The 26,263-nt window shown below is 40.8% G+C and overlaps 1 protein-coding gene and 1 long non-coding RNA gene across 2 annotated transcripts in view; one reads left to right on the top strand and one right to left on the bottom strand.

Annotated features, from left to right (window-relative positions):
• Nucleotides 1-1,246: 1,246 nt before the first annotated feature.
• LOC113421893 (cytochrome P450 2K1-like) lies at nt 1,247-14,067 on the bottom strand. The gene is made up of 9 exons (XM_026682528.2): nt 13,708-14,067; nt 10,194-10,356; nt 9,027-9,176; nt 8,248-8,408; nt 7,438-7,611; nt 6,572-6,716; nt 5,464-5,648; nt 4,066-4,207; nt 1,247-3,437 (listed from the first exon to the last, which is right to left on the bottom strand). Exons 1-9 carry the CDS (start codon nt 13,888-13,890, stop codon nt 3,250-3,252), a joined length of 1,491 nt encoding a protein of 496 aa, XP_026538313.1. The 5' UTR covers nt 13,891-14,067; the 3' UTR covers nt 1,247-3,249.
• LOC148133066 (uncharacterized) overlaps nt 13,639-26,263 on the top strand; it is a 117,128-nt gene continuing 104,503 nt past the window's right edge. The window contains exon 1 of the long non-coding RNA XR_015746424.1: nt 13,639-13,722. This is a non-coding gene — a long non-coding RNA (uncharacterized LOC148133066). The remainder of the gene's footprint in view (nt 13,723-26,263) is intronic.

Genomic DNA, 26,263 nt, shown 5'->3' with positions numbered 1-26,263 from the left:
AGCTGTCTGTGAATAGCAGATCTCTATAGCAGGAGCAAGAGCACTTAGACTTATATACTGCTTCATGGTGCTTTACAGCCCTCTCTAAGTAGTTTACATAGTTAGTATATTGCCCCACAAACTGGCTCCTCATTTTACCCACCTCAGAAGGATGGAAGGCTAAGTCAACCTTGAGCCACTCAGAATTGAACTCTTGGAGTGAACCTGCAGTATTGCATTCTAACCAAAGTGCCACCATGGCTCTTGTACATGTTAGAGGAGGTTTTTTTTTTTGGTGTGTGGGGGGTGGGGTGGGGGGAGGGGCTTGGTTTGGCTTCTCTGACCTATATATCTCGAGAAAAGCTAGGCCTTCAAGGCCTTATGGAAAGAAGAGAGGTATAGGCCCTCCATATTTCAGGCAGGAAAAGGTTTACTTACGAGGTCTTAGCAGAAGACAATGTTTAATAGAATGAACCTAGAATGAACCCCTCGATACAATCCAGCTGGATTTATATACAACCCAGGAAGAGGTAGTTCCCTCAAATAACCTGGTTCTATGCCATCTAGGTGGCACAGTGGTTAGAGTGCAGTACTAGTTGCTCCTCGGTGGCACAGTGGTTAGAATGCAGTACTGCAGGCTACTTCTGCTGACTGCCAGCTGCCTGTAATTTGGCAGTTCAAATCTCACCAGGCTCAAGGTTAACTCAGTCTTCCATCCTTCCAAGGTTGGTAAAATGAGGACCCAGATTGTTGGGGGAAATATGCTGACTCTGTAAACCATTTAGAGAGGGCTGTGAAGCACTGTAAAGCGGTATATAAGTCTATTGCTAAATGCTATCGCTATTAAAAGTGGCAATCAGCATCTTGAATTGCCTCCAGACAAAAACTCACACAGCCGTAATGTAACAAGAAAGAACTTCAGGACCTATGTGTGCTACCGTGTTCTTGCTCATTTAAAGTTTCTAGATGATCTGGGGAAGTGGGCTCTCATCCATGAAACCCTCGTGACTAACAAACCAGAAAGGTTTTAAGATAGCATAAGACCATTATATTTGGTTCAAAGACAAAAACCTTCTATAATCTTTCCCAGTGTGTCAATGATCATTCAAGAACTGACGCCCTGGGCAACTTACTCAGGAAAAAGGTAATTATAGGAAGGAAAAAGAGAGGAGGAAGAAAACTATGAGGTGCAAGAAGGGAAGAAAGTGGAGGGAAGCATTGACTTCCTACTTGTTTTCGCACAGTATAAGATAACAACATTACAGCCTCAACTTTTTTACTTTTATACATTAGTACATAACAAACCATCCCTACAACAATAAATCTATCTAATTGGCAAGACCAAAGTCAGCATTTCATTTTTTCTCATTACAAGCACAAAATCCAGAAGTGATTTCCAAATAAAAACATAATTATATTCTTCTCTGAATAAAACAATCAATTTAACCATTTCTACTTTATCCTCCTTGCTGTGGAAATAATAATGTATTTCTATTTGCACTTAATAATCTTTACAAACCATCACCATTTATATTAACAAAGTTCACTGTATTCTTTCAGATTCTTTAACCTTAAAAGGGAAAAAAATTTCCATCCAATTTTAAAACACTAAACTTTTCTTTAAGAGCTTTTCTAAAATCAAGACACTCTAAATGCATCTTTTTTAAAAAAACTTCCTCTTAATATACATACTTTAAGGTACACTTTCCAACCCATAAAATTCTAACAAGCTCCAATTAACTCATTAATTTAGATCACTACCTCCAAATTACCCTCACACAGTAATATTTTCTTCTTGTATTCATCCTTTTTAAAACTAAACTTTTCCTCAAACTAATGCATCTTTTTCTTCAACTTTCTCTTAACATAGATACTTTCAAATACACGTTTAATAATATTTTAAAAACTTTAGGAATTATTGAAGCATTATGTATAAAGGGAAAAAAATACAAACTTTAGATTAAGACTCAATTACAAATATCAAACTGTTAAAAATCCATCCTAATTTCAATTGACTCATTAAGTTTAAATCAGTCCTTCCAGCTTGTCTTCATAGAATTAAATATTTTTCTTCTCTGAAATATTTGTCAAGTAGTTATAAGCTTCTCTTTTTCTCAAGGATTTCTCAACCTACGTGTACCTTGGGATACATATGGATATATGTACCTTGGTAGATGGTATACAAAATATAGAAAATGTAGTCATAATATACAATATATTTCATAAATGTTGGGAATGAGTCCAAGTTTCTTGACCACTTGGGAACCAGTTTTTCTTCTTGGAAATAGATGTTCATACCTTACCCAATAAAAAGTAAAATACTTTTTATTGTATACTGTCTATACAGTTGGGACTTCAATGCTTTGTTCAAATCAGATCTTCACTGGTTTTCATCTGAACACATAGATTTAGCTGCAAACAGGGTTTTTAATGCTTTAAGGACAAGTATAAATTATACAGAAACAAGAGGGCAGTTTTTTATTGTCCCTGTATAGTGTCCCTGTGTAGTGTGTAGTGTTTTCCCTATGTAGTGACTAATATAATAACTAAGGGCCAATTCTGATGTATTCTTTGTCTGCTACTGATAGTATTACTCATTTGGGAACTGGCTTTTCTTCTTGGAAATTGATGATCACACATTCCAATTAAAAATAATTTTTGAATTTTGATATATTCTTGTCTACTACTGATCTTATGGGACTCGGATATGTGGTATTCTTAACATTTAAGAGATGGCATGTATATAGGCCACCAAAAAACCATGTCTAAAATTAGATGTTGCAGAAAGAGATATATATACAGCTGTGCAATTCAGACTTATAAGCAGTTCTCTGCCCGGTTGCTGGGTGGGCGTGGCCATGGTAGGTGTGGCCATGGTAGGTGTGGCCTATAAGAATTTCCAGGAGGCTTGTTTTTCACCCTCTTCAGGCTCCGGAGGCTTCCCTCGAGCCTCCGGGAAGGCGAAAACAGCCTCCCCCGGGCTCTGGAGGTCCTCTGGAGGTCCTCTGGAGGCTGGAAACAGGCCTGTTTCTGGACTTCCGGAAGGCCCGTTTTTCACCCTCCCAGAGCCTCCGTACAGACCCTGCACTTACCTGCATCCAAAACAGGCCGCATGGAGACTTCTGGGAGGGGAGGGGCGATAGAGCCAGATGGTTGGTTCAACTACCGGTTCAGCAAAAATTTAACATGTAAATTTAACATCCGGTTCACCTGACCAGTCTGAATCAGCTGAATACCCCCTGCTTATAAGTCTCTGAATATCTGTAATTTTTAGAAACGTGGTAGAGCACATAATATTGAAGTCTTGGGAGGTGTTGTAAACCCAACTGCACGGCTCATGTCCAGGTCTTCTTTTGATAATCCAGGAGCAGGCTGAAGGATGAATCTTTGCAAAAGACTAGTAAAGAACATGAATATTTCGGTTTTGCCAAGGGTCTCACCTGGACATAATCTCTGACCTGTAACAGGGAGTAGAAAACAGAGGATTTGGGTTTATTAGTTTTGCTAACAGTATTTTATTTCACCTTCTTATGACATATTGGTTTGAGAGTTGTAAAAATTAGAATAACAAATCCAACCCAAGGAGAGAAGTTAGAATCTAGCAAGATCATGCTAACTAATGATATCAAAGAATAATGCAAATTTTGAAAGACTGATGTACTGCCACTGAAAATACCCCTATAACTGGATTGCAAAACTGAAGTATATCATGGATCCCATTACAGTGCTGAAACAGCAGGTGTAAATATTTCTGTTTCCCAGAGTGATTATTTATTTTTTAAAAAAAATCTTAGGATGCCCTGCCAATGAAATTGAAAGTAGAGATGTTCACATGTACAGCTGGACCCTTTAATACCTGTGGCTATATTTCTTTCTAAACTGTGAGCATATACATTTAATAAATTATTGTTATTACTATTATTATCATCTTTCTCATAGGAAATTTATAAATAAGGAGGGACCTGGAAAAAATAATAGCTAAAAACTATTGCTGATTAACTTTTGCTCCTACTAGCCATTTTGGGAGATTTTAATCAAGGAGAAAAGCTGAATATCATTTTAATATAATTGAAAATAAGCTGCTACCTGCAGAGAAAGGCATGAATGCATTTCTTTTTACAAATTTTCCTTCAGTGTTGAGAAAGTGTTCAGGGTAGAATTCATGAGGTCTCTCCCACTGAGATTCATCACGGAGCACAGAAGTCAGCAAGGGAATGACATAAGTATCCTATAAAGAGAAAGCAATAGGTGATTTAAAAATCAAGATGGTATATAACACACCAAGTTATTCTATAATCCTAAAATCTCCAGTGTGGTACACAGTACACTAATCTGTCCAATCACCTACTCTGGACTGTATAGAGAGATTTTTGAATTGTTGAACTACATTGTGCCTTTGTTTGTTTGCTACCATAAAATGGACTCATCAAAAGCCTTTCTACTGCATTGCAAACAAACAAACTAAAAAAACTTAGATGTTTAAATAGCATTGAATTCCATAGTTCTTAGTTTTAGGGTGCTATTATGCAATACAAAGCTTCTTAATCCAAGGAAATTTTTCAAACACTAAGACTTCAAAGTCTTCATTCCAGTGCTTATTCTTTATGGATAAAGGAGTCCTTACACAACAGATTCTCATATGTTACATGTGGATGGCAAAATGAAAAGTCAATACATACAGTATTTTATGAGAATGTATTAGGATGTAAGAAACATCATCACTTAATTATTCTTAAGAATAACTTGCACTCCTATTTAATCATTATGATGATATAAACTCTGATTTTTTTTGGCTAGCTCTTGCCCACAACATACCCCCTACTCCATCTGTATGCAAGCTTGTGCCTCCATAGAATGTGAATTAAAAGAAATATGCCAGATTGTTAGAAATGTAAGCCACCTAACAGTTGGGTTGGAAATATATAAACCAGGATAGACATTTTAATACTGTCTCTTTAAGGGAATGCTAAAATTGTAATTGGGTGTGGTTCCTCAAGCGGCCATAAGATGGAGCCAGAAACCTGGTTTCCCAGACTGTTGCCATTCCTGCATTTCCCTATTGACTGTTACTGATCATCGTTATTCTTGGATTTGATGTGAGTCTTTTACTGAATTGTTTTTGATACTGGACTTTGTTATTGGATTATCCCTGGACTGAAAACTGACTGCTATAACCGTGTATGACTTGGACCGTTTGTTGGACTTTGCTTAACCATTTACTGAAAGTAAAACCTACATTTTACTATACAGTGTAGCTGTGTGCTGTGTGTATGTTATTCAACATTACTCTCACTACATCTCCCTGTGTGCACTCATTCTCCTAATGGGGAATTACCTCAACACAGATTACTTTATTCCTAAAATTAATAGAGTCAGTGTCAAGTGGATTACAAAAGCTTTTGAAGAATGTTTATTATTGTACTGTAATAAATGGACTGAACGTCACTAGCTAAGACTAGAAAAAGAATAATGCAGATACATCACCTTTGGAATGAAATAGCCCTTAAAGTTAACATCCACTGTAGTTGCATGTGGCAAGTTTAAAGGAATGACATCAGCATATCGTTGAACTTCATGGACTACAGCATCTGTGTATGGCATTTTTATTCGGTGTTCAGCTCTTGGCTGAACATATCCAACAATGTTTGTTATTTCTTCTTGGACCTTTTCTGAGATAATATACAATAACATCCAGTAAGATAATCTCATTTTGTTGGTTATGGTGCTAACTCTTGGAAATATACATTTGCAATGGCAGGAGATCCAAATTTTCTCTGGAAATTGAGGAGGCATAATGCATTCACTAGTTCAAATTAAAGAAGATACATGCAGAGAAAAATAAGACAGACGCTTTAATTGTATATATGATTCCTGTCCTTTTTACACATAATACTGTGATATTATGTCCCTGTCTAACCCTAACCCTAACCCTAACTGTCCCTGTCCTATTGTCCCCAATTATTAGTACCTATTTCTTATATTTAAATATGTTTATTCTTATTTATATTGTATTGTAAGCTTTTGACAAAATAAATAAATAAACTCCTCTTCATCTTCCGAGTCCGAGCTAGCCAGTCCTGTTCCAGCAGGCATTGGGGTTCTAAGGTTGCTTAAGTCATTGAGTACCTATGAGGCTTGTTATTGTTTGCTGGGGATTTTAATAATTCTGGTTTGGGTTTGTTGATTTTGTTGTGTTCTGCTTGGAGTTTCTGTTGGTGTTACTGAGATTTACATATTGTAAGCAATATAATAGACTCCAATGATGTCTTGCATCATCATAGTTTTCTAATAACTAATAACATGTATTCACTAAATTCTAGAGCTATACCATTCTTTGAATTTGGTGCCCAAAAGGTGCCCTCGAGCATAGAGAGGGATGGGGGGGAAAGTTCCTTTAAGGCAGGTTCTCCATTTGTGTTACTGCATGATTCAAGTCAGTACACAAAATTGAGGATGGAATTCTTTGTCTTTTTTTGCCTCCTTCACTCAGATATTATTCAAAATCACTTATCTTAGTAACTCCACATTTAACACTATACCTGAAATCAAGATCACTGACATAATGGATGCTGTCAAATTGTAAAGCACTTACTCTGAATTAAAGGGTACTTCATCATTAGAGTAAAGGCCCAAAATAGGGTGCTTGAGACTGTTTCCGTACCAGCCATGAATAGATTTATCACTGACTCTTCTAGATTTTCATGGTGGAAATACCCATTGTTCTGGATCTTCCTTTCCTAGAGTTAAAAAAAAAGAACCTGCTTTTAAAATTGATTCTAGACAGGTGCACTCCTGGACACATTACAAAGAATGTGCAGCCTTCTCTAAAGCAATCTCTAGCTTCACCTAAACAAATCAGCAACTGTCCAGATATTTTTTTAAAAAGCCAAATTTCCACTCTTCCTCAGAGGAAATCTGACTTGTCCAAAAGATATTTAAATGGCCTGCACTAGTAGATGAAAAATGTTTTAAGCTTTTTATATGCAGCTATCTCTTTTTTGTGCAAATTTTCTAAGAATCAAAACAAAAACTTCATCATAATTAAATATAATGCTCCTCAAATGTGTGCCAACTTGTAGGTATTCAAAGTAATTTTTTCTTTATTGATATCCATATAGAGGAAGAATTCCTTAGTATGGGTCCTAACATAATGTTCAAGAAATATATTAAAAAATTATTGTGGATTATTATTTTCCTAGAGTTCTCAATCGCTTGGAAGATTAGGCTAAGTGGTGATCTGTGACTGCAATAATGCTGGTTAGTAGCTATAATACAAAACTTTCAAAAGAAGAATACTGAACACTAGGCAAAGTGAATAAATTGCTCAATATCTGGAGACCCTTGAAAATTTGCCAGGTTTGCCTTTTCCTGTAATAAGGATTCTTGCCAATCGTGGGTACTTCCATTTGCAAAATTTTATGGAAAACTTCAAGCTGCCATTTTTGCACATTCCATTACCTGTTGCTGTTGGACAAGATATGAATCAATAAAGTTTCTTGTGTCATTTTCATCCAGATTACTGAGAGATTGGATGAAGTTTTCATTGACAAAAGCACTCAATTCCCTTTTGTTCTTCAGGACTTTCTTACGAGCGCCAAAAAGGAAGCCAAGCATGGGAAACATGTTATACAGCTGAAAGATACAAAATAACAGAGATAATAGAGAAGTCACATACCTAGAATATCATTTTGGAAAGACTTTACGAATGATATCTATTTGTATATTACACCAGAAAACATAATATTATAGATAGAGCAATTACAATTCAGAAATAGACGTCCTTTCAGTTTCCTTAAAGATAAGGCTTGCAATATACAGTGTCCAGGAAATTTTTCCACTACAAATTTGGTGGGGAATTTTGGAGGTCCTGTCATAGACAGCTTTATTTAATATTATGTTGCTCTCATTAACATATAAAATTTTCATCTGTTTGTTCTTAGTAATTGAAACACATTTGAATTAGATTCTAGTCTTTCTTAACTTCTTCTGTAAATTGACTGGAAAATGGAACCAGAGTTGCACCAAGTTCCCATTGCAAGAAACTTTTGATATAGGATATAAATATTTGACATACCTCTATACATACTTGTATACTCAAGTGGAAGAACAATGGAAATATTGTGCCACTTAAAAAAATATTTTGAATTATCACAAAGTTTTTCGATATTACATTAGATTCTGGATTTTGCAATGAATCCTGAAAAATACACACTGCCTTGCCTACCCTCTAAATGAGCTTCTAATGCTTTTCAGATAAATAATCATTACCTGCATGGTTGGGCTTCCCATAAGCATGGCATTTTCTGTTGCCAAGCTAAATAATTTAATAAATCTTGGATCTTCATAATCATATCGTTTCCCAAGTAAAATGGATACTATGATATTGGCAACAGCTGCAGTCACAATTCTTCTGAATTCAAATGGTTTTCCTGGATAACAAATATGGACTTTCATCGAAATGTTAATACAATATAAAACTATCATAACTATTAACATTGTATTTTCATTGCCTTGATTCTAGCATCAGTTAGCTTCTTTAATCAGAGTTAAAATGTTGCTTTTAAAAAAAAAACTTCTGGAAACATTTATGGACCTTTTGCTGACATTTGGACAGAAACCACAATGAGTTTTGGATTTGTAAATGGATAAGGAGGGGTAGTTATGGGAAGAGGTGAACCATTATGTAATCTCAAAGGGAGTGAGGCATTATTAATTTTCCTGTATTTGTTGCAAGAAATGAGCCCCTTCTTTAAATAATATTTTTTCTAGCTTTGTTTTCTTTTATTTTTTATTCTTCTTCTTGAGAGATTGTTTGTACCTCTTTGATCCTTTTCTCTCTCCTCTTTGCACCTTGTGTTTCTTCTATGTTATATTTTTTCTGATTTGAGTTTTTATAATCTTTTAGCATTGTGAATACCCTTCAATAAAAACTATTTAAAAAGAATTAAAGTTCTGGAAGTCTGGAATATGTCATGCAGGAACCTCAACCCCTTCAAGATAACACAAGACAGAGAAGTTTTTGAACTCCAGAAGAAACACCAACTCACCTTTATAAGATTCAAACTCCTTTACCAGGAAACTGCACTCTTCAGCTATTCTGCTTTCCATGGACCTCTTACCCATCCCATAGTCCCGTAATGTGGTTAACATAAATCGCCTCATCACCCTCCAGTTCTCACCATGGGAAAAAGCTACTCCTGAAAAAAAACAAAGAGTATGCAAAATCAGAGGTGGTATTCAGCAGGTTCTGACCAGTTCTGGAGAACTGGTCGTGGAAATTTTGAGTAGTTTGGAGAACTGGCAAATACCCCCCTCTGACTGGAGATTTTACAGTATCCTTCCCCTGCCACGCCCACCAACCCAGAACCAGTAGGAAAAAAAATTGAATCCCACCACTGTGCAAAACTGATTTTGAAGAAAGGGATGGAAGAAGGATGAAAGGGTTGTAGGGCGTACTATAGTCATCCAGTTGGCTCTTCCATCCCAAGGAAAATTCCTTAAATATTCAGTTCAGTTTTTTAATTTTGTTACCTTGGTGTTTGTCTTAGTCAGAAACAACCTTGTCAACTTTAAAATGTGTGTACTTCAACTCCTAGAATTCCCAGACCAGTTCTGTAAGTTGAAATGCACATGTCTTAAAGTTGTTGCATATAGAAACACTGATCTAACTCATGCATGGGAAAGAGCCAAGTAATTCTGCTCAAAAATATCTTGATAATCATTAGAAGAAGAGTTTGAGGAAGATGTCTATGGTCCCATTTAACAGAAAAAAACCATCCAAAAATGGCTAGTGAGTAACATTTTAAAGATAGCAAAAAAATTATCATATATATGAAAAACCCACCCTATGGTATTATTTAATCCAACATATACAATTATATAACCAACAAAAATCTTAGCAAGAGCTATATTATTTTTCTGTAGTTGCTTCCTATATTTAGTTTCTGACATGGTTTTTCCTTTCTTGGTGTGTACAGTGATTTTTTTTTTAAAAAAAAAAACTTTAATTTTTCCCTATGTTCCTTTATATCTCTTTCAGTTATTATTTTGGAAAAAGCTAAGTTATTACTAAATTCAAAACCAGTTTCAGTCAATTCAGTTTCAGTCGATTCTAATTTGTTCTGCTCCTGTGATACCTTTGTTATAGGTACATATGACTCCATTGTACAGTCATATGTTTCCAAATTGTATTGAGATGGAAAGGAGGTCCTCACCAAAACCATTTGAAAAGTCCTCAAATATGGGGACAGGGGCCCTCTCAGCAAACACGTCAGCCTTATTCACCAGAGCTTCCTTTATGGTCTCATATCCTGTTAGCACCACTATTTTCTGGAGTCCTAGTTGGATTTTGAACACAGGTCCATACTGTTTCGATAGCTGTGGGGGTGGGGGAGTTGGAGAGAGATAGCTCTGATCAAAAAACGTGATTTGTAATGTAATGTAAACCGCTTCAAACTCAATTGCAGAAAGTACGAACTTCAGCAACAGAGTGGTCAATGCCTGGAATGCACTACCTGACTCTGTTGTTACCTCCTCGAACCCCCACTCCTTTACCCTTAAACTATACACTACTGATTCCTAAGAGGTCTGTAAGGGGCATGCAAAAGCACACAATTGTGCCTACCGTCCCTGTCCTATTGTCCCCATTTATTCATACCTATTTCCTGTATTCATACTCATGTTTATTCTTATACCTATTATCTTGTGATTGACAAATCAAATAAATAAATAAAATAAATAGAATAGAATAGTTTATAGGCCAAGTGTGATTGGATATGCAAAAAAAATTGTCTCCGGTGCATAAGTTCTTAGTGTACATGAAAAGCAACAAAGTAATATAATCATAAGATACCAGTAGGAGAAGGTAATATAAAAGATGAAAAGGATCATAGTATTACAGCCCTACTACATGGGTAAATATCTTTAGACATAAGGCAGTACTATGGAACGTATAGGTGGTACTGTGGTAGGTATAGGTGCAGGTTTGGTAGGTAGGTGCAGGGGTGGTAAGTGCAGGAGGCAGGTGGTGAAAGGATGCTTCACTATCTTCAAACTTTTCCCTGCAGTTTTTTCACATGCAGTTTTTTCACATCTGTGATAAAAGTTTCCCACTAGCACACATGACACAGAAATGTCTGCTTCCAAAAGATCATTAATTTGGAAAGCAAGATATGGGAGAATGAGGGCAAGAAGATTGTGGAGAATGTTTGAGAGGAGATGATGGAAGTAGAATTCTTAGTGAAAAGAGATCTTGGAGTCCTAGTGGACAATGATTTAAATATGAGCCAGCAGTGTACTGCAGCTGCCAAAAAGCCAACACAGTTCTAGGCTGCATAAACAGAGAGATAGAATCAAGATCACATGAAGTGTTAATACCACTTTATAATGCCTTGGTAAGACCACACTTGGCTTACTGCATCCAATTTTGGATGCCACGTTGTAAAAAAGATGTTGAAACTCTAGAAAGAGTGCAGAGAAGAGCAACAAAGGTGATTAGGGGACTGGAGGCTAAAACATATAAGTTGGCTAGAATTTGGTATGTCTAGTTTGATGAAAAGGACTAGGGGTGACATGATAGTAGTGTTCCAATATTTCAGGGGCTGCCACAAAGAAGAGGGAGTCAAGCCAAAGAACTTGAAGGCAGGACAAGAAGCAATGGGTGGAAACTAATCAAGGAGAGAAGCAACCTAGAACTAAGGAGAAATTTCCTGACAGTTAGAACAATTAATTAGTGGAACAACTTGCCTCCAGAAGTTGTAAATGTTCCAATACTGGAGGTTTTTAAGAAGAGATTGGATAACCATTTGTATGAAGTGGTATAGGGTTTCCTGCCTAAACAGGGGGTTGGATTAGAAGATCTCAAATGTCCCTTCCAACTCTGTTTCTATTCTATTCTATTCCTTGTCAAAATATATTTTGGTGCAATTAATTTGTATTTACCTTTCTCAAAGAAATTCATTTTTATTTAAATTTACCCCTGATAAACAGCTTGGGAAACATGCTATTTCTGATATATTTACACATTATTTATACCGTGTTTCTCCAACAATACGGCCCACCCCAAAATGAAGGCCCAGCACTGTTTTGTGCACATGCAGTTAAATTAAGGCCTGCCTCCAAAATTTGGGCCTATTTAAGTGCATGCACGGCCATTTACAACTTGAGGTGAGGAGGCATTGGGGGGAAATGGCGGGGGGAGAACTTGCCCCACTCATCCCATGCGACTCAACTGTCCATCGGATCACACCTCTGTAATGCCACTTCTTTTGATCACTGCTTTCCCTGCCACAGTCATTGCTCATCCAAAGCCCCCCTCCCGTCATCTCTCCCCCTTTCTTTCTCACACACAAGAAAAGCAAGCAAGAAAAAGAGAGAAGTTGGGGAGGCAGACTTTTCAGTTGTCATAATCAGCCCCTGCCATGTGTGTGTGTGTGTGTGTGTGTGTTTGTGTGCAGAGATTAGGGAAAAGGGGGTGGATTGGAAGAGATTTTTCCCATGAGAATGGGGAACACAATGCTTGTAGGGTGTGATTTATCCAGGCTGCCCTCTCCTGTTATCTCTGCAGCCTTTGCGGAAACTTGTGGGGAAAGGTTAGGTTCACTAAGATATGCTTCTATGGTGAATTTTTGATTTTTCCCAATTCGCTTGCTGGAGGGGGCATCCATTCTCCTCTAGCCTCTGCCTCTTCTCTTTGACTCACAGCTTCCAGAGTTTTCCCAGTCTCCGAATAAACACACACACACACACACACACACACACCAATGCAGTGTCTCTGTATTAATTGTTATTCTGCCTCATGCAACTTACTGAAAAGCTAACCTATTTGGGTTTGCAAAGACCCGATTCGGGTTTGCAAAGACCGGGTGATTCCAATGGATCCTCCCCCCCCCCCCCCAATCTCCTTCTCTAAGGAAAAGTTGCTCCAATTCTAACAGTGAAGCAGAATAACATACCCATGGCAGGGGCTGATTATGACAACTGAAAAGTCCTGGACGTGTTCAAAAGTGCCTCCCCCACTTCTCTCTTTTTCTAGCTCGCTTTTCTTGTGTGTGAGAAAGAAAGGGGGAGAGGTGGCAGGGGGGCGACTATGGCAGGGAAAGCAGGGATCAAAAGAAGCGGCCCGGTGGCCAGGCTTGCCAGATGGACAATGGCAGGCTACAGATAGGCAAGCAAGGGTGCATGTGGGGTGCTCCTTACAGCCGCTAAATAAGCGGCCCAGTGGAGAGGCAAGGGTACATGCGGGTGGGGGGGAAATTAAGGCACCCCTTGAAAAGACAGGCTAGCTGTTTTTTCGGGGGTCTAAAGAAAATAAGGCCCAGCCTTATTTTCTGAGACACATGGTATGTATATATAGAATTGTTTACTGAAAATTGTAGCATGTTTTTGTTTGTTTGGGGGAGGAATAAAGCTAAGTTGAAGTTATTCTAAACTGAAGATTTTTGCACACGTTTCAAAGCCCTCCTCTCAAAACTATCCATTTTGTCTTTCTATAGTAATATATTTCATTGATGCCTATCAAGATGTACCTAAATTCAAGGATTAGATTAGAAAAAAAGAATGAATAGGACATTATTTTATTTGTTGGGAATGAATGAACCATTTGGTCTAATAAAAGCATTCTGTTCTTTTCTCATTTCTTTTTGGTTGGAACAAGTTGTCATTTCCCTTGCCTACAAAAGTCACAGAATGCTGCAATTTTTCCCTGCAACAGAAACATGGAAAAGTTACCTCTAACATTGTCTGGTAAGGTTTCTTCAGATCCATTATGTGGAGGCTTCCAACAACAGGTAAAGGCCTGGGTCCTGGTGGAAAATCTTTGGAGCTCTTCTTCCAGGGGTTTCCCATTTTGAAAAGGAGCAACATGATAAGTGTAGATAAAAACAGTATTGAAATAGAAACAATCCAATCCATTTCTTTTTAATTGGCAAGTTCTTTTGTGGTTCTAATAAAAAGTTTGCCACACAATACGATCAAGGAGAGTGTCTGCCAACTGAAAAGGTCCAAATAGAAGCATTAAATTCTTGACTCAAGCCGAAAGCTAATATTAATTGAAGGAATTGACCCCTTAAAGTTAGAAAGGCAGACCAAGTATCTCACAGTCATCCTTTGCTAATGATTAAACTATAGCAAATAAGATATTTTGGAGATGTACCAGAATTTTCCTGGCATTCCTCCATTTAATTCTTTACAGGTATGGAACCGTGAACACATTGAGTAAACACTCCTCACCAGTTAAATCCCAAAAAAAGGATGAGGGGAAAAATGCTCTTTTACTTGAGCCATTTGAGCGTCATGTCTTTCTCTGATTTTTTTCCTATACTCGCAGGGATTCTTATGCTTTATGTCTGGATACATATTTTCAGACCAACTTCAGAGTTATCCAATAATGATTCAGTTTTGCTTCTTATATGTTTAAAGAGTACTTGGTTTAAAAAGATCCCTTGGCCTACACAAGAGATTGCCAGTCTAGTGTCTACTGAGAGGAAGATATCCGTGGATCTCATTCGTGGCCCAACTTAATCGCTCTCCATAGGTTTAGACTTCAATTTCCATAATCTCCTAAGTAGAATTAGCATAGATGTATCAGATGTGGGGTGGTAGAGGAAACTGTCCAGTTACACATATTTACAAACATTCTTTAACATAAAAATGGTGGCTGATTGCAATTCTTTTTTTCATTGGGATGAAGTGGTTTTTAGGCTCGTGCCTCAGCATGCATTTTTTCAAATGAGACAGACCAAGATTGACAGATCATTTAATTACAATTTATTAGAATATTCTGATAAAAGGGATTCCTCTCATTCAAAGAGGGAACCCAGATCTTTACATTCCATTTTATAGCTAATATATTAAAGAAAATTCAAGAGAAAAATTTATTGGACAGGATAAAAGAAACCCCTCCTTTGCACTGTAAATCAGCTACATGTAGTCAAACATGTTACATGTATATCCATTTAAATGAGGTCTGATGACAGAAGGGGCATACATTTTAAGATGTTAATAAGGAAAAATGTTGTTTAGAGTTTATGAAGAGATAAATTGGACATCACTTAGCAGTAATAAACTTTCTCTTATCAGAAAACATTATGGTAAGTACCTAAAATGCATCATAAATTGTATACATTAATATTCAGATGACCACTGAATATTAATTTATAGTTAATTTGTTGCATTTTATTCTATAAAATAGGCAGAAAAAAACTAAGTGTGTAACAAGCATTATTCAAACACACACAGAAAATATCTAACAGTTTGATGTTTTAACAGAAACAACAAACTCCATATTTAATCAGGAGCTTTAAAATGGACGTAATGAAGAGCCAAGACCGAGCAAAGATTACAGCTCTGCTGTTGCAAAGGGCTCTATTACTGCCTAACCAAACATTGTTAACAAACAATTAATATACTTTTTCCTCTCAACCATTACTGTTGTAAAGAGGTTTTGTCTAGGACCTAAACAAAACCTCTTTACAGCAGTGATGACTAAGAGGTCTAGGAAAAGATACGTAATTTATAAAATGTGTAGCATTCATCTTTGGAGATTGGAATGAAAGCAAGGAAGGTCACATTAATATTTGGAAAGCAGCTGATTTTGTTTATCTATAGATGTTTGCATGCATGGTTGTCTTTTGAAGTACTATACTGATCATAAAACTGAGAGTTTAAAGGTGCCAAATTCTTACTTATAAATAATTTTAATTCTCTCCTTCTTTAGCCCAGCTATCTATGATTAACTCAACTAGAGGAATTTTTTATCACCCAGATATTTAAAAAAAATAATAATAAATTTTTAGTATAGTTTATGTTATGTATGAGGCATGGGCGTAGAAACGGAGACGAAACTGCTTCTCGTGAACTTCAGCTCTTTATTTAAAGCATGATAACAGAGACAAAAAACCCCCGGTTAGCAGCCGCCCTTTTATAGAGTGAACTGCTATCCGGATGACCAATGGATGTTGTTATAGGGTTTGAACCTCGTCCAATGGCCCGCTAATAGCCAATCAGATTGCTCAGAATGAACCAATCATAACTTGCCATTATATGGGCCAATAGGAAGTGCAGGATTACGATCCTGCTATGCAAATGAATCTTTATTAATTACATTTCTTTAGTTCACAACACCCCTCCCCCCTGGGTTCCGTTTGACGGCCGTGGTGATGTAATCACGCAGGTATGCAGGTCGTTTTACCTGCCTATTCGATTTTCGCTGTTCCACCAGTTTTTGTTTAAAGTTCGGTTCCGGCGGAACGCAAGGCTCGTCTTCGCATGGGGTTAATTCCACGGTGCTGTTTTCGATACTATCAGGGTCCCTTAAGTCCATTCCTGGATCGGGCGGGCATGTTTCCACTACGGTGTTCCTCTGTGGGGAGGATGCCCCCGATCCCGGACCTTCTTCAGGTGGCGCGAGTACTCGGTTTAGCGGCCGTCTGTCCTTGATTACGTCGTCGTCTAAACGGCCTTCGTCCCCCTCGGTATTCCCTCCCCCTTGAGTTTGGAAGTCTGGGGGGTCGCGGATATTGGGTTGTAAATGAGATTGAAGTTGATCTATGTGGCGTTTCCATATCTTGCCGTCTGTCGTCTTAAGGCGGTAAGATCTAGGGCCAGTGAGGTAGACTACGGTGGCTGGGACCCAGAACGGTTCGCCGGAAAGGTTTTTGGCATAGACCAAGTTGCCTACCTTGAATTGGCGATACGTTCCGCTGGATCCACAAGGTTTCTCTGGTGAATACGACGGGTGTAATTGGTCGAGGTGGGAGTGAAGCTTCCGCCCCATTAAAAGTTCGGCTGGAGTCTTGTTGGTGACACTGTGGGGGGTAATGTGCTGTAGTAAGAGTATTTTGTTCAATCTAGCGTCAATGTCCCCCGGATCCATTTTTTGTGTCTTTTTAACGAATTGGACCATCCGTTCTGCCCTACCGTTTGCCGCAGGGTGAGCCGGCGAAGTTAAGGCATGGCGGATGCCCTGGTCCGCCAAGTATTGTTCGAAGGTGAGAGCAGTGAACTGGGGTCCGTTGTCGGAAACTAGAACGTCCGGAAACCCGTGTGTTGCAAATAATCTATCTAGTTTTTTAATAACGGAGTCAGTAGTTGTGCTTTTCATCTTGTGGATTTCGAGCCAGTTGGAGTAAGCATCCACGGTTAGGAGAAAAGTGGGTCCTTTAGTGGGTCCCACGAAATCAATGTGGATGCGGGACCACGGGCCTCGAGGAGTTTCCCATTTGGTGGGAATTGCTCTCGGTGGGGCGTTGCTGACTTCTTGGCAGTTTCTACACGTGGTTACCCAGGCTTCAATTTGTTTATCGATGCCTGGCCACCACACGTAGCTTGGAGCTGGGTCGCTGATGGTTTCCGGAAGTGGGGAACGGCTCAAGCGGTCAGCGTGGGAATGGCTTTCCCGGCGATGCTGCAGTACGTAGTTGTAGGCTGCTAGGAATTCTGACCAGCGAGTCATTCTAGGCGACAATATATGCGGCGTTGGTTTATCACCTGCTAAAATGCCAAGTAAAGGCTTGTGGTCTGTAACTAGAGTAAAGGGCCGCCCGTAAACATATTCGGTGAAATCGCTTCACGGCCGATACAATAGCAAGAGCCTCTTTCTCAAGTTGGCTATAGTTTCGTTCAGCCTTTGATAATGTGCGGGAAAAGTACGCAATGGGAGCCTCATTCCCGTTTGGTAACACGTGGCTCAAAATGGCTCCAACCCCAAACGGTGACGCATCGGACGTAATATTTAATGGCAAAGTCTCGTTGTACTGCATTAGCACAGCGTCGGAGGTTAATAAGTCTTTCACCTTTCTGAAAGAGCGCTCCTCTTTGTGACCCCAAACCCAAATAGCTTTCTTGTCGAGAAGTCGATGTAAGGGTTTGGCTACTGTTGCCTTGTGAGGCAAGAAGATGTTGTAAAAATTAATGAGTCCCAAGAAGGCCTGGAGATCAGCCTTACTTTTAGGTCTTGGGGTGTTTTTAATTGCTCTGAGTTTGGTCTCGGTGGGGTGAATCCCTTGTTTATCGAGGAGATACCCAAGAAACTCCACCCGCTCAGTACACAGTTGACACTTATTTTTTTTTTTATCTTGAGGCCGGCGTCTTTGAATCTATGCAGAACCAGTCTGAGATGCCGTTCGAGCTCTTCTCTATTAGAGGCAGCAATTAAAACGTCATCAAAATACGGCACAACCCCTTTTATGCCTTGCAAAAGTCTCTCCATTAGACTCTGAAATATCCCTGGGGCTACACTCACTCCAAACTGGAGTCTGTTGCATTTAAAGGCACCTCAGTGTGTAACGATAGTCTGTGCCTCTGCGGTTTCCGCATCAACGGGTAGTTGTTGATATGCTTGCGCTAAGTCCAACTTTGCGAAGATCTTCCCGCCGCCCAGGGAGTGGAGAAGATGTTGAACCACAGGCACCGGATAAGCGCTCTGTTGGAGTGCGTGGTTCAGGGTGGCGCGGTAATCTCCACAAATTCTAATTGACCCATCCGGTTTGATGGGGGTTACGATTGGGGTTTCCCAACGGGCATGGTCAATAGGCTCCAACACCCCTTGGGCTATTAACTTATCAAGTTGCTCGTCGATCTTGGGTTTAAGGGCGAACGGCACCCGACGAGGCTTAAGGCGGATACTTCTGGATTGAGGCTAAATGATATAGGGGTCCCCTTGTACTTGCCTAAGTTGTCCGAAAACACGTCCTGGAATTCTTGGACGATGCCCTCTTCCCAATCGTCGCTCTCGGCATGGTGAATGCCGGCTAATTCAATCCCTAGTGGGGTGAACCATTGTAGGCCTAGCAAGCTGGGCCGGTTACCATCGACAACAGTCAATGGAAGTGATGCACTACGATTTTTGAAAGTTACTTGGACTTGAGTCAAGCCGGCGACTGGAATCGTGTTCCCCTGGTAATCCCTGAGGACGATCTTCTGGGTGCTGAGATCCTGACGACGGATGGCAGGGATGAGTTGTTTGAGGGTCTTCCAGGAAACCATCGAGAGGGACGACCCCGAATCGACTTCCATTTGGCAAGGTTGGTTTTCGATGGCGACTCTCACTCGGATTTTCTGTGCGTCTAGTAGCGAAGCGTGGCCGATGGTTGTCGTTTGGTGTGCCTCTTCCCGTTTTGCTTGAAGAGCTGATGCCCTGTTTCTGTAGGAGTGGTTGTTCTCTTGGTTACCCAAGCAATGCCGATTTACAAGAACGTTTCTTGTGGGTTGTCGGAGGTTGCTCTCCCTTCGGTTCAGGTTGGACTCTCTCTTGCTTCTGCAGGCCCGTGCGATGTGGCCTCTCTTCCCACAGGCATGGCAGAGTGCGTAGCAGAATTTGCAGTTGAGTCTTTTATGGGTAGCTCCACAACTTGTGCATTTGTGTGGAGTCCTTAGAGTTCGTGGACTTTGATTGCCAAGACTCCTGATGACTTCTTCTTCATCACTCTCTGGATTACGATTCTTGTGATGGGTTGTTGCCGAGAACTTCTCTAAACCAGGTGAAGTGTCATGGGCGAGTCGACGAAGCGGTGCGTGGTTGCGGCGCCTTCGAGCAGCCGACTTCCTGGTTTCTTCTGCTGCAGTAGCATAGGTGACGGCCTCTGGAAAGCTGACGTTGCCTTTCTCCATAGGCCTTCTGCGCCCGTGTGGTGCATCTAATCCCAGAACTATGCAGCTCTGGGTTTTCTGTTGGTCCCTCTGATAATATTCGCGTCTTTGGGCCAGTGTTGATGCAGCGGATGCATAATGAGCCCGCAGGAGAGGTGCGAGGGTGTCCCAATCCATTTCTTTTACTTCAGCCGGTTTTGCAAGTGCTTTAGCCACCCGGAATACGGCAGGCCCACAGTGAGTCAGAAACACTGCTCTTTTCTTGCTGGTGGAAACGTCCTCTAAATTGTTGGTTTCCAAGAATATCTGAAAACGATCCATATACGACTCCCAGTCTTCTTTTTCTGGGTCAAAAGGAGCGGGTGGTATAGCGCCACCTGACATCCTGCCGATGTAGGTGTGCTTTCAGCCACATGCTTCAGTTGGTGCTCTGTAGGGTTTAGCCAGCTCTATTGTCTTCGTATCCCATCCTCGTCGCCAGTGTTATGTATGAGGCATGGGCGTAGAAACGGAGACGAAACTGCTTCTCGTGAACTTCAGCTCTTTATTTAAAGCATGATAACAGAGACAAAAAAACCCCGGTTAGCAGCCGCCCTTTTATAGAGTGAACTGCTATCCGGATGACCAATGGATGTTGTTATAGGGTTTGAACCTCGTCCAATGGGACTCGGCCCGCTAATAGCCAATCAGATTGCTCGGAATGAACCAATCATAACTTGCCTTTATATGGGCCAATAGGAAGTGCAGGATTACGATCCTGCTATGCAAATGAATCTTTATTAATTACATTTCTTTAGTTCACAACAGTTTACATTTGCGAACACATATGAACAGATGTAAATGTAAGCAGGGGTGGGATGTGGGTGTGGCCTAATTTGTGGGTGTAGCTTGGTGGTCACATGACTGGCTGGGCGTGGCTTGTATGTAAATATAAATATTTATGTAAATATTGATTTTTTTTTATTAAAAAAGAGCAACTTTTAAGCAATGGTTGCAATGGCTGGGAATTTCAGGAAGCTGCATATTCAATTATTATAATATGTACTTATATGCCACTTATTCATTGGACAGGCAATTTCACTTCACTTTTTTCTTAATTACTGCAAAAAACATATTCCAGGGCTCTTTATTCTGTAAAGCCATGTAATGCAAACTTCATCTTTTGTGTGTGCCTTCAAGTCAATCCTGATATCTTCCTGGAAACATCCCTGCAGTTTTCTTGGCAAGATTTCAGAAAGGATTTGCCACTGGCTTCTTCCTAGGGCTAGTGAAACAGTGAGTGGCCCAAAGTCACCCAGCTGGCTTTGGGCCTAAGGTGGGACTAGGCACTAGGGTAAGGTGGGACTACAATTCAGCCTCCTTGTTTCAAGCCTGATGCCTTAACCACTACAACAAAATGGCTCCTAAGGAATGTATCTGGAGTTTAAACACATAGATAATTTCTTAATATGAAACAACCTGGGGTATATGTTTTTAAAATCTACTTTATATTGGATTCCACAATCTGAAAGCCTCTCAACATCCATGGCAATGGTGAGGGGGGAAGGAAAAATAGAAAAAAAGAAACAAGATTCATATGACTCTCATATAGATATAAAATTACTTAAATGATGAACAGAAATAGTTTGTAATGTCTCAATTTATAAAACAAAGTTTAACCCCAAATTCTATATTTTTGTGCCTGTCAGACAAGTCACACAGATGAACAGGTGTTTAAGCACCAGGTTACAACCAACATGACCAGACAATATAAGAGAGAGAAAGCATTAAAGAAATAATGAACCTTGGAATTCATGTATCAAGAGAACTCTTACATATGCTATTCTCTTTTACATCAATAATGCAGGATAGATGTTCTAAGAACAGACAATATAACTCAATTTAAAAAAATACGAAATAAGAATAAAAAATGAAACATAAACCTTGAGCAATATAACAGGCAAGCCATGCTACTGCCCCTAAGGTGAATATTCAACCTATATGTTTTATATAATAACCATTAATGCCTGTCGGAAACAGAAGGGCATCGTCAACACGCTAACCCTGACAATGTTCATGATCAGGCTCCAGTTGGAACCCGGAGGTGCCGAAGAAGCCATTGCCGGGGGGGTAGGGGGGAAGAAAGGACGTGAGGGAGAGCGGGCAGGTGAAACAGGGAAGGGAGCCTGGGAAGAGGGAGGGCAAGGACAGCTCTCTACACCCACACGGAGCTCCAGACTACGGCGGAGGAAAGGGGTCAACGGGCCGCTTCGAGCACCAGCACTCCACCAAAACAAACTCTTCTCCTGCAAGCCAGCTCCAACCACACACAGATTCCCCTGCTCTGTTGGTGCTTCCAGGATGCAACGCTCCAACTATGTGGAATTCTTAGCCTTCACCTTGGTCTTCCCTGGCAACCCACTCAGAGCGATGGTCAGGTCGTTTTCCTGACCATCACTACAATCAGCAAAAAGCACTGCTCCGAGTGGGTCGCCGGGGAAGACCAAGGCATAGGCTAAGAATTCCATGTATAAAAGCACACACACACACACACACACACACACACACCACCCCAGCCCTCCCAAAGCACCTCCACTCCGCATGCAGCGATGGTTGGGATGGCTGCTACTTTAAGCACCTCCGCGTGCTTAAACCAGGGCCCTGAGAACACACACACACACCGCCCCAGCCCTCCCAAAGCACCTCCACTCCATGTGTAGTGACGGCAAATCATCGCTCCGAGTGGGTCGCCAGGGAAGACCAAGGTGAAGGCTAAGAATTCCATGTATAAAAGCACACATACACACACACACACACACACACACACACACACACACCGCCCCAGCCCTCCCAAAGCAACTCGGGGGGCAGCAGAGATGGCGGACCTGGCTGCCTCCCATTTGATGGCGCTGCTTATAGGTGGCAGCCGGATCCACTGCCTGCCGCGAGGTAAGTGTCAGCTTTGAAATTCAGCTGCCACATAATTTTTTTTAGAGAGTTAGAGGAGTTGAAAAGTTCAAGGTTATTCTGTGTGTCGTATTAAGAATTTGCAGTTGCAGTTAATTGGTTCTCGTGATTTATGAAGTGTAGAAGTGGGAGGAGAGAAGGGAGGAGAGAAGGTGGATTCTCTGTAACGCACGAAAAAGCTTTCAGTTAGGGAATTGCTTTTGACATGCCAGATCTGTTCCTAATAAATCAATTGGAGAAATAACATCTTGGAGTGATTGATATCATGAATACTGTCTGGATGTTTGACATTTATTTCCCAAGTCTAACTTTTATTTTTTGAATGGGCTTGCCTGATGCCCCGGAGTTCTTTTCCCAGAAATGGACAAAGAGCAGCAAGCAACCAAAGTGCAGAGGGGAGCATGTGGGGCCCTCCCTCTGGAGCATTAATTGAGCCAGCCCTTGTTTGGAGGAGATGATGGATGCTTTCAGGATGGCAGTAGGAGAAAGAGATTTGGGAGCTATACCTAAGCGTTTCAACTTAAGAAGTTGTTATAACTCAGAGGTAACCCAGTTGTCTGAAGAGAAATCTTCCTCTAGCCCCAGGCATATGGCTATTCTGTCAGATTGGAGGGAAGAGAGACAATTGGGGTCGGATTTCTCTCAAGAAGACAACCCCCAGATTATTCCTGGAAGTCCATCAAGGGCAGATTTATATCAACAGTTCCAGAATTTAAAAATGACAGATTTGGTCTCACAGTCTGTTTGGACAGGTGGAAGCTTGAGACCACCCATATTCACTTACCCAAATATCATGAGGAACGAGGAGACTATACAGATGCCAGTTGGAGGTAGCCAGAAAGAAGCATCAACTAACAGAGGTATGTTGCAGCCTCAGAGGCAATCCCCTCATTTCCCAGAAGGAATTTTGCCCCCTGCAGAGTGGTGGGGATTTTATCCAAGGTGGGGATTTTATCCAGGCCAGGAGTGGATTCAATGCCAATGGCAGCCAGCACCAACACAGCCCTGGTCTGAAGGGGGGTTGCCCAGACAGCAGACAGCAGCCACACCCCCTCCATCCAACCAGGGAACCAGGCCACACCCTTCTTCATCCTGGCAATCACAATTGCAGCCCCAATCAGAAGCAAGGCCATAGAGACCTCTATTCCAGAGAGGCACCACCCAGCCAGGATTCAGGGGGCCTATCCAGCCTACGTACACCACCCGACCTGTTCCTTCCATTCCAGTACAACCTGCAGGAGCCTGGCATGTGCCACCTCTGCAACCACGACCCAAGCCGGAGTGAATACTCTTTGAGGCCATGTTCAATGGCCGCCACGAACATTTCAACTACTTCCTCACTTGAATCCGATCCCATATAGAACAATTTGGAGATCAATATGCCACAGAGTATGATTTGGTTATGACCATAACAAATGGGATGAATGAAGGGGATGCTTCAGACTGGGTGGCCCAACTACATAACAAACAAGCCCCCAAATTACACAATGTAAATGAATTTATTCAATTATTAATATTCAGATTTGAAAATCCAGACAGGGTAGTAGAGAATGAAGAGAAATTAATGGAAATGAGGCAAGGCAAGCAACCATTGTCAGAATTTATTTGGGACTTTAGAAGGGTCGCAAGACACCTCATGGATTGGCCTGAAAGAATGACTTTACACTATTTTTAAAAAGTCATTGATCCAGAAGTAAAGAAGGCCTGTGAAATTAGGGGAATCCTAGAGACCTTACAGTTGTGGTATATCGCCTCCCTCAGCTTAGATTGCAGCATCAATTCACATAGGAAACCCCTTCCGGCAGCCCCGACTAAGAGAATTGTGGTGAGGAGACCACCGACTGGACCAGCCGAACCTGCTCGTACCTGACCCACCAGGGTGCTGAAATGTTACTGATGTGGCCAAGCCGGTCATAGGGCAGCAGACTGTCTAGCCCCTGCTCCTATGCCACAAGCTCCGCAGTCGAAGCTTCTATAAACAATTCATTCCATCCTTTGCTGAAGTTGCCCTCCTGTTGACAGAGCTATTAAAAACGGGCCTATCACCCACCAAACCAAAGCCGAGTCAACCCCTGTCTTGGACTATGGACTGTCAGAAAGCTTTCGAGACATTAAAATGCCTCTTTGCAATGGAGCCCATCCTCAAGCATCCAGATGTGACCAAACCTTTTATTGTCCAAACTGATGCAAGTGATGTAGCAGTGGCAGCCATTTTACTGCAAAAAGACTCTCAAGGCTGACTGATGCCTTGCGCTTATGTATCCAAAAAGCTGACAGACGCAGAGAGAAGGTGGGCAGTCTGGGAGAAAGAAGCATTTGCCATATGATGGGCTTTATTGACTTGAAGGCATTTTCTAGAAGGGGCGCCAGAGGCCTTTGAGGTATGGACTGATAATAAGAATCTCGAGGCTCTTAAGACCCCTAGGAGATTATCGCCCAAACAAGTCTGCTGGGCCCAATATTTCAAGCGATTCAATTTCAACATTAAATATATCCCCGGAGGGAAAAACATACTGGTGGATGCTCTGTCCAGAAAACCTCAGTTTGACAGCCACCGAGAGGAAATAGTACAAGCCTTAATTTTAGATGCTCAATTGACCGGCCAAGTAACCACTAGAACCCAAGCTAACTGCAGCCCCAAACACCCGGAAGATAAGCTGACTGCAGAATTGAAAACAACCCTATTGACCGATCCTTGGTTCCTGGACCATCAAACCGAGTTGACAATGAATGATGGACTAGCTTGGAAAGGGACTAAGCTTTATGTACCCACAACCCTAAGACTACTGGTACTAAAGCGTAGCCATGACTCACAGCTGGGAGGCCACTTCTGATTCCTAAAAACCCTACATTTACTAAGAAGACAGTTCTGGTGGCCAAAAATGAAACCTGATCTTGAGGACTATGTAAAAAGTTGTTCAATTTGTGCCACGATGAAACACAGAACCGGAAAGCCCCCTGGCCTCCTGCAACAAGTTGCTGAACCAACCCAACCTTGGGAAGAAATCGCAATGGACTTTATTGTTGAATTACCTAAGAGTGAAGGGAATACGGTCATTTGGACTATAATTGACTTATTCTCTAAACAGGCCCATTTTATAACCTGCAAAGGGCTTCCATCTGAGAAAAAACTTGCAAAGCTGTTCGTGAAACATATCTATAGACTACATGGTGTATCTCGCAGAGTAATATCAGACAGAGGGGTACAATTTACCGCAAAATTTTGGAGGCAATTTCTGAAATCCATTGGCCTCTCAAGGGTTATCCTCAGCTTTCCATCCTGCTTGTAACGGAGCAGCGGAGAGGGCTAATGCCATGATTGAACAATACATTAGATGCTATGTAAATTATCAACAAGAAAATTGGGCTGAGTTAATACCTTTTGCAGAGGTTGCTTACAATAATGCAGTACATAGCAGCACAGGATTGACTCCATTCCAAATCAACACTGGAATGGATTTTGTCCCAACAAAAGACAACCTCCCTCATCCATGTCCCTGACAGAATGGATGAGCTCATTAAGGAAAGAGTGGGAAGATACAAAAAAAGCTTTGAACGAAGCTGCAAAAATTTATAAAAAACAAGCGGATAAACATAGATTCCCTTCAACCGCTTTTTAAAGTAGGGGACAAAGTATATTTGTCGACCAAGTATCTTAGGTTGAAACTGCCCAGTAAGAAGCTGGGTCCAAAATTCTTGGGTCCATTCCCAATTTCAAAGATAATCAATCCAGTCACTGTCCAATTACATC

This window comes from Notechis scutatus, chromosome 1, assembly GCF_049901735.1.
Source record: "Notechis scutatus isolate UNSWTSFEM ecotype Mainland chromosome 1, rNotScu1.2, whole genome shotgun sequence".
Lineage (NCBI taxonomy): Eukaryota > Metazoa > Chordata > Lepidosauria > Squamata > Elapidae > Notechis > Notechis scutatus.
Note: the sequence above shows the minus strand (reverse complement) of the source record. Positions and strands in the feature narration are given on the sequence as shown.

Excerpts from the sequence above, each read along its gene's own strand:
- LOC113421893 (XM_026682528.2), bottom strand. The coding sequence starts at position 13,890 with ATGGATTGGATTGTTTCTATTTCAATACTGTTTTTATCTACACTTATC. Across the intron at positions 8,409-9,026 it reads GGAGTTTGAATCTTATAAAG|GAAAACCATTTGAATTCAGA; the intron begins GTGAGTTGGTGT and ends TTTGTTATCCAG. Across the intron at positions 3,438-4,065 it reads ATTCATGCCTTTCTCTGCAG|GTCAGAGATTATGTCCAGGT; the intron begins GTAGCAGCTTAT and ends TCCCTGTTACAG.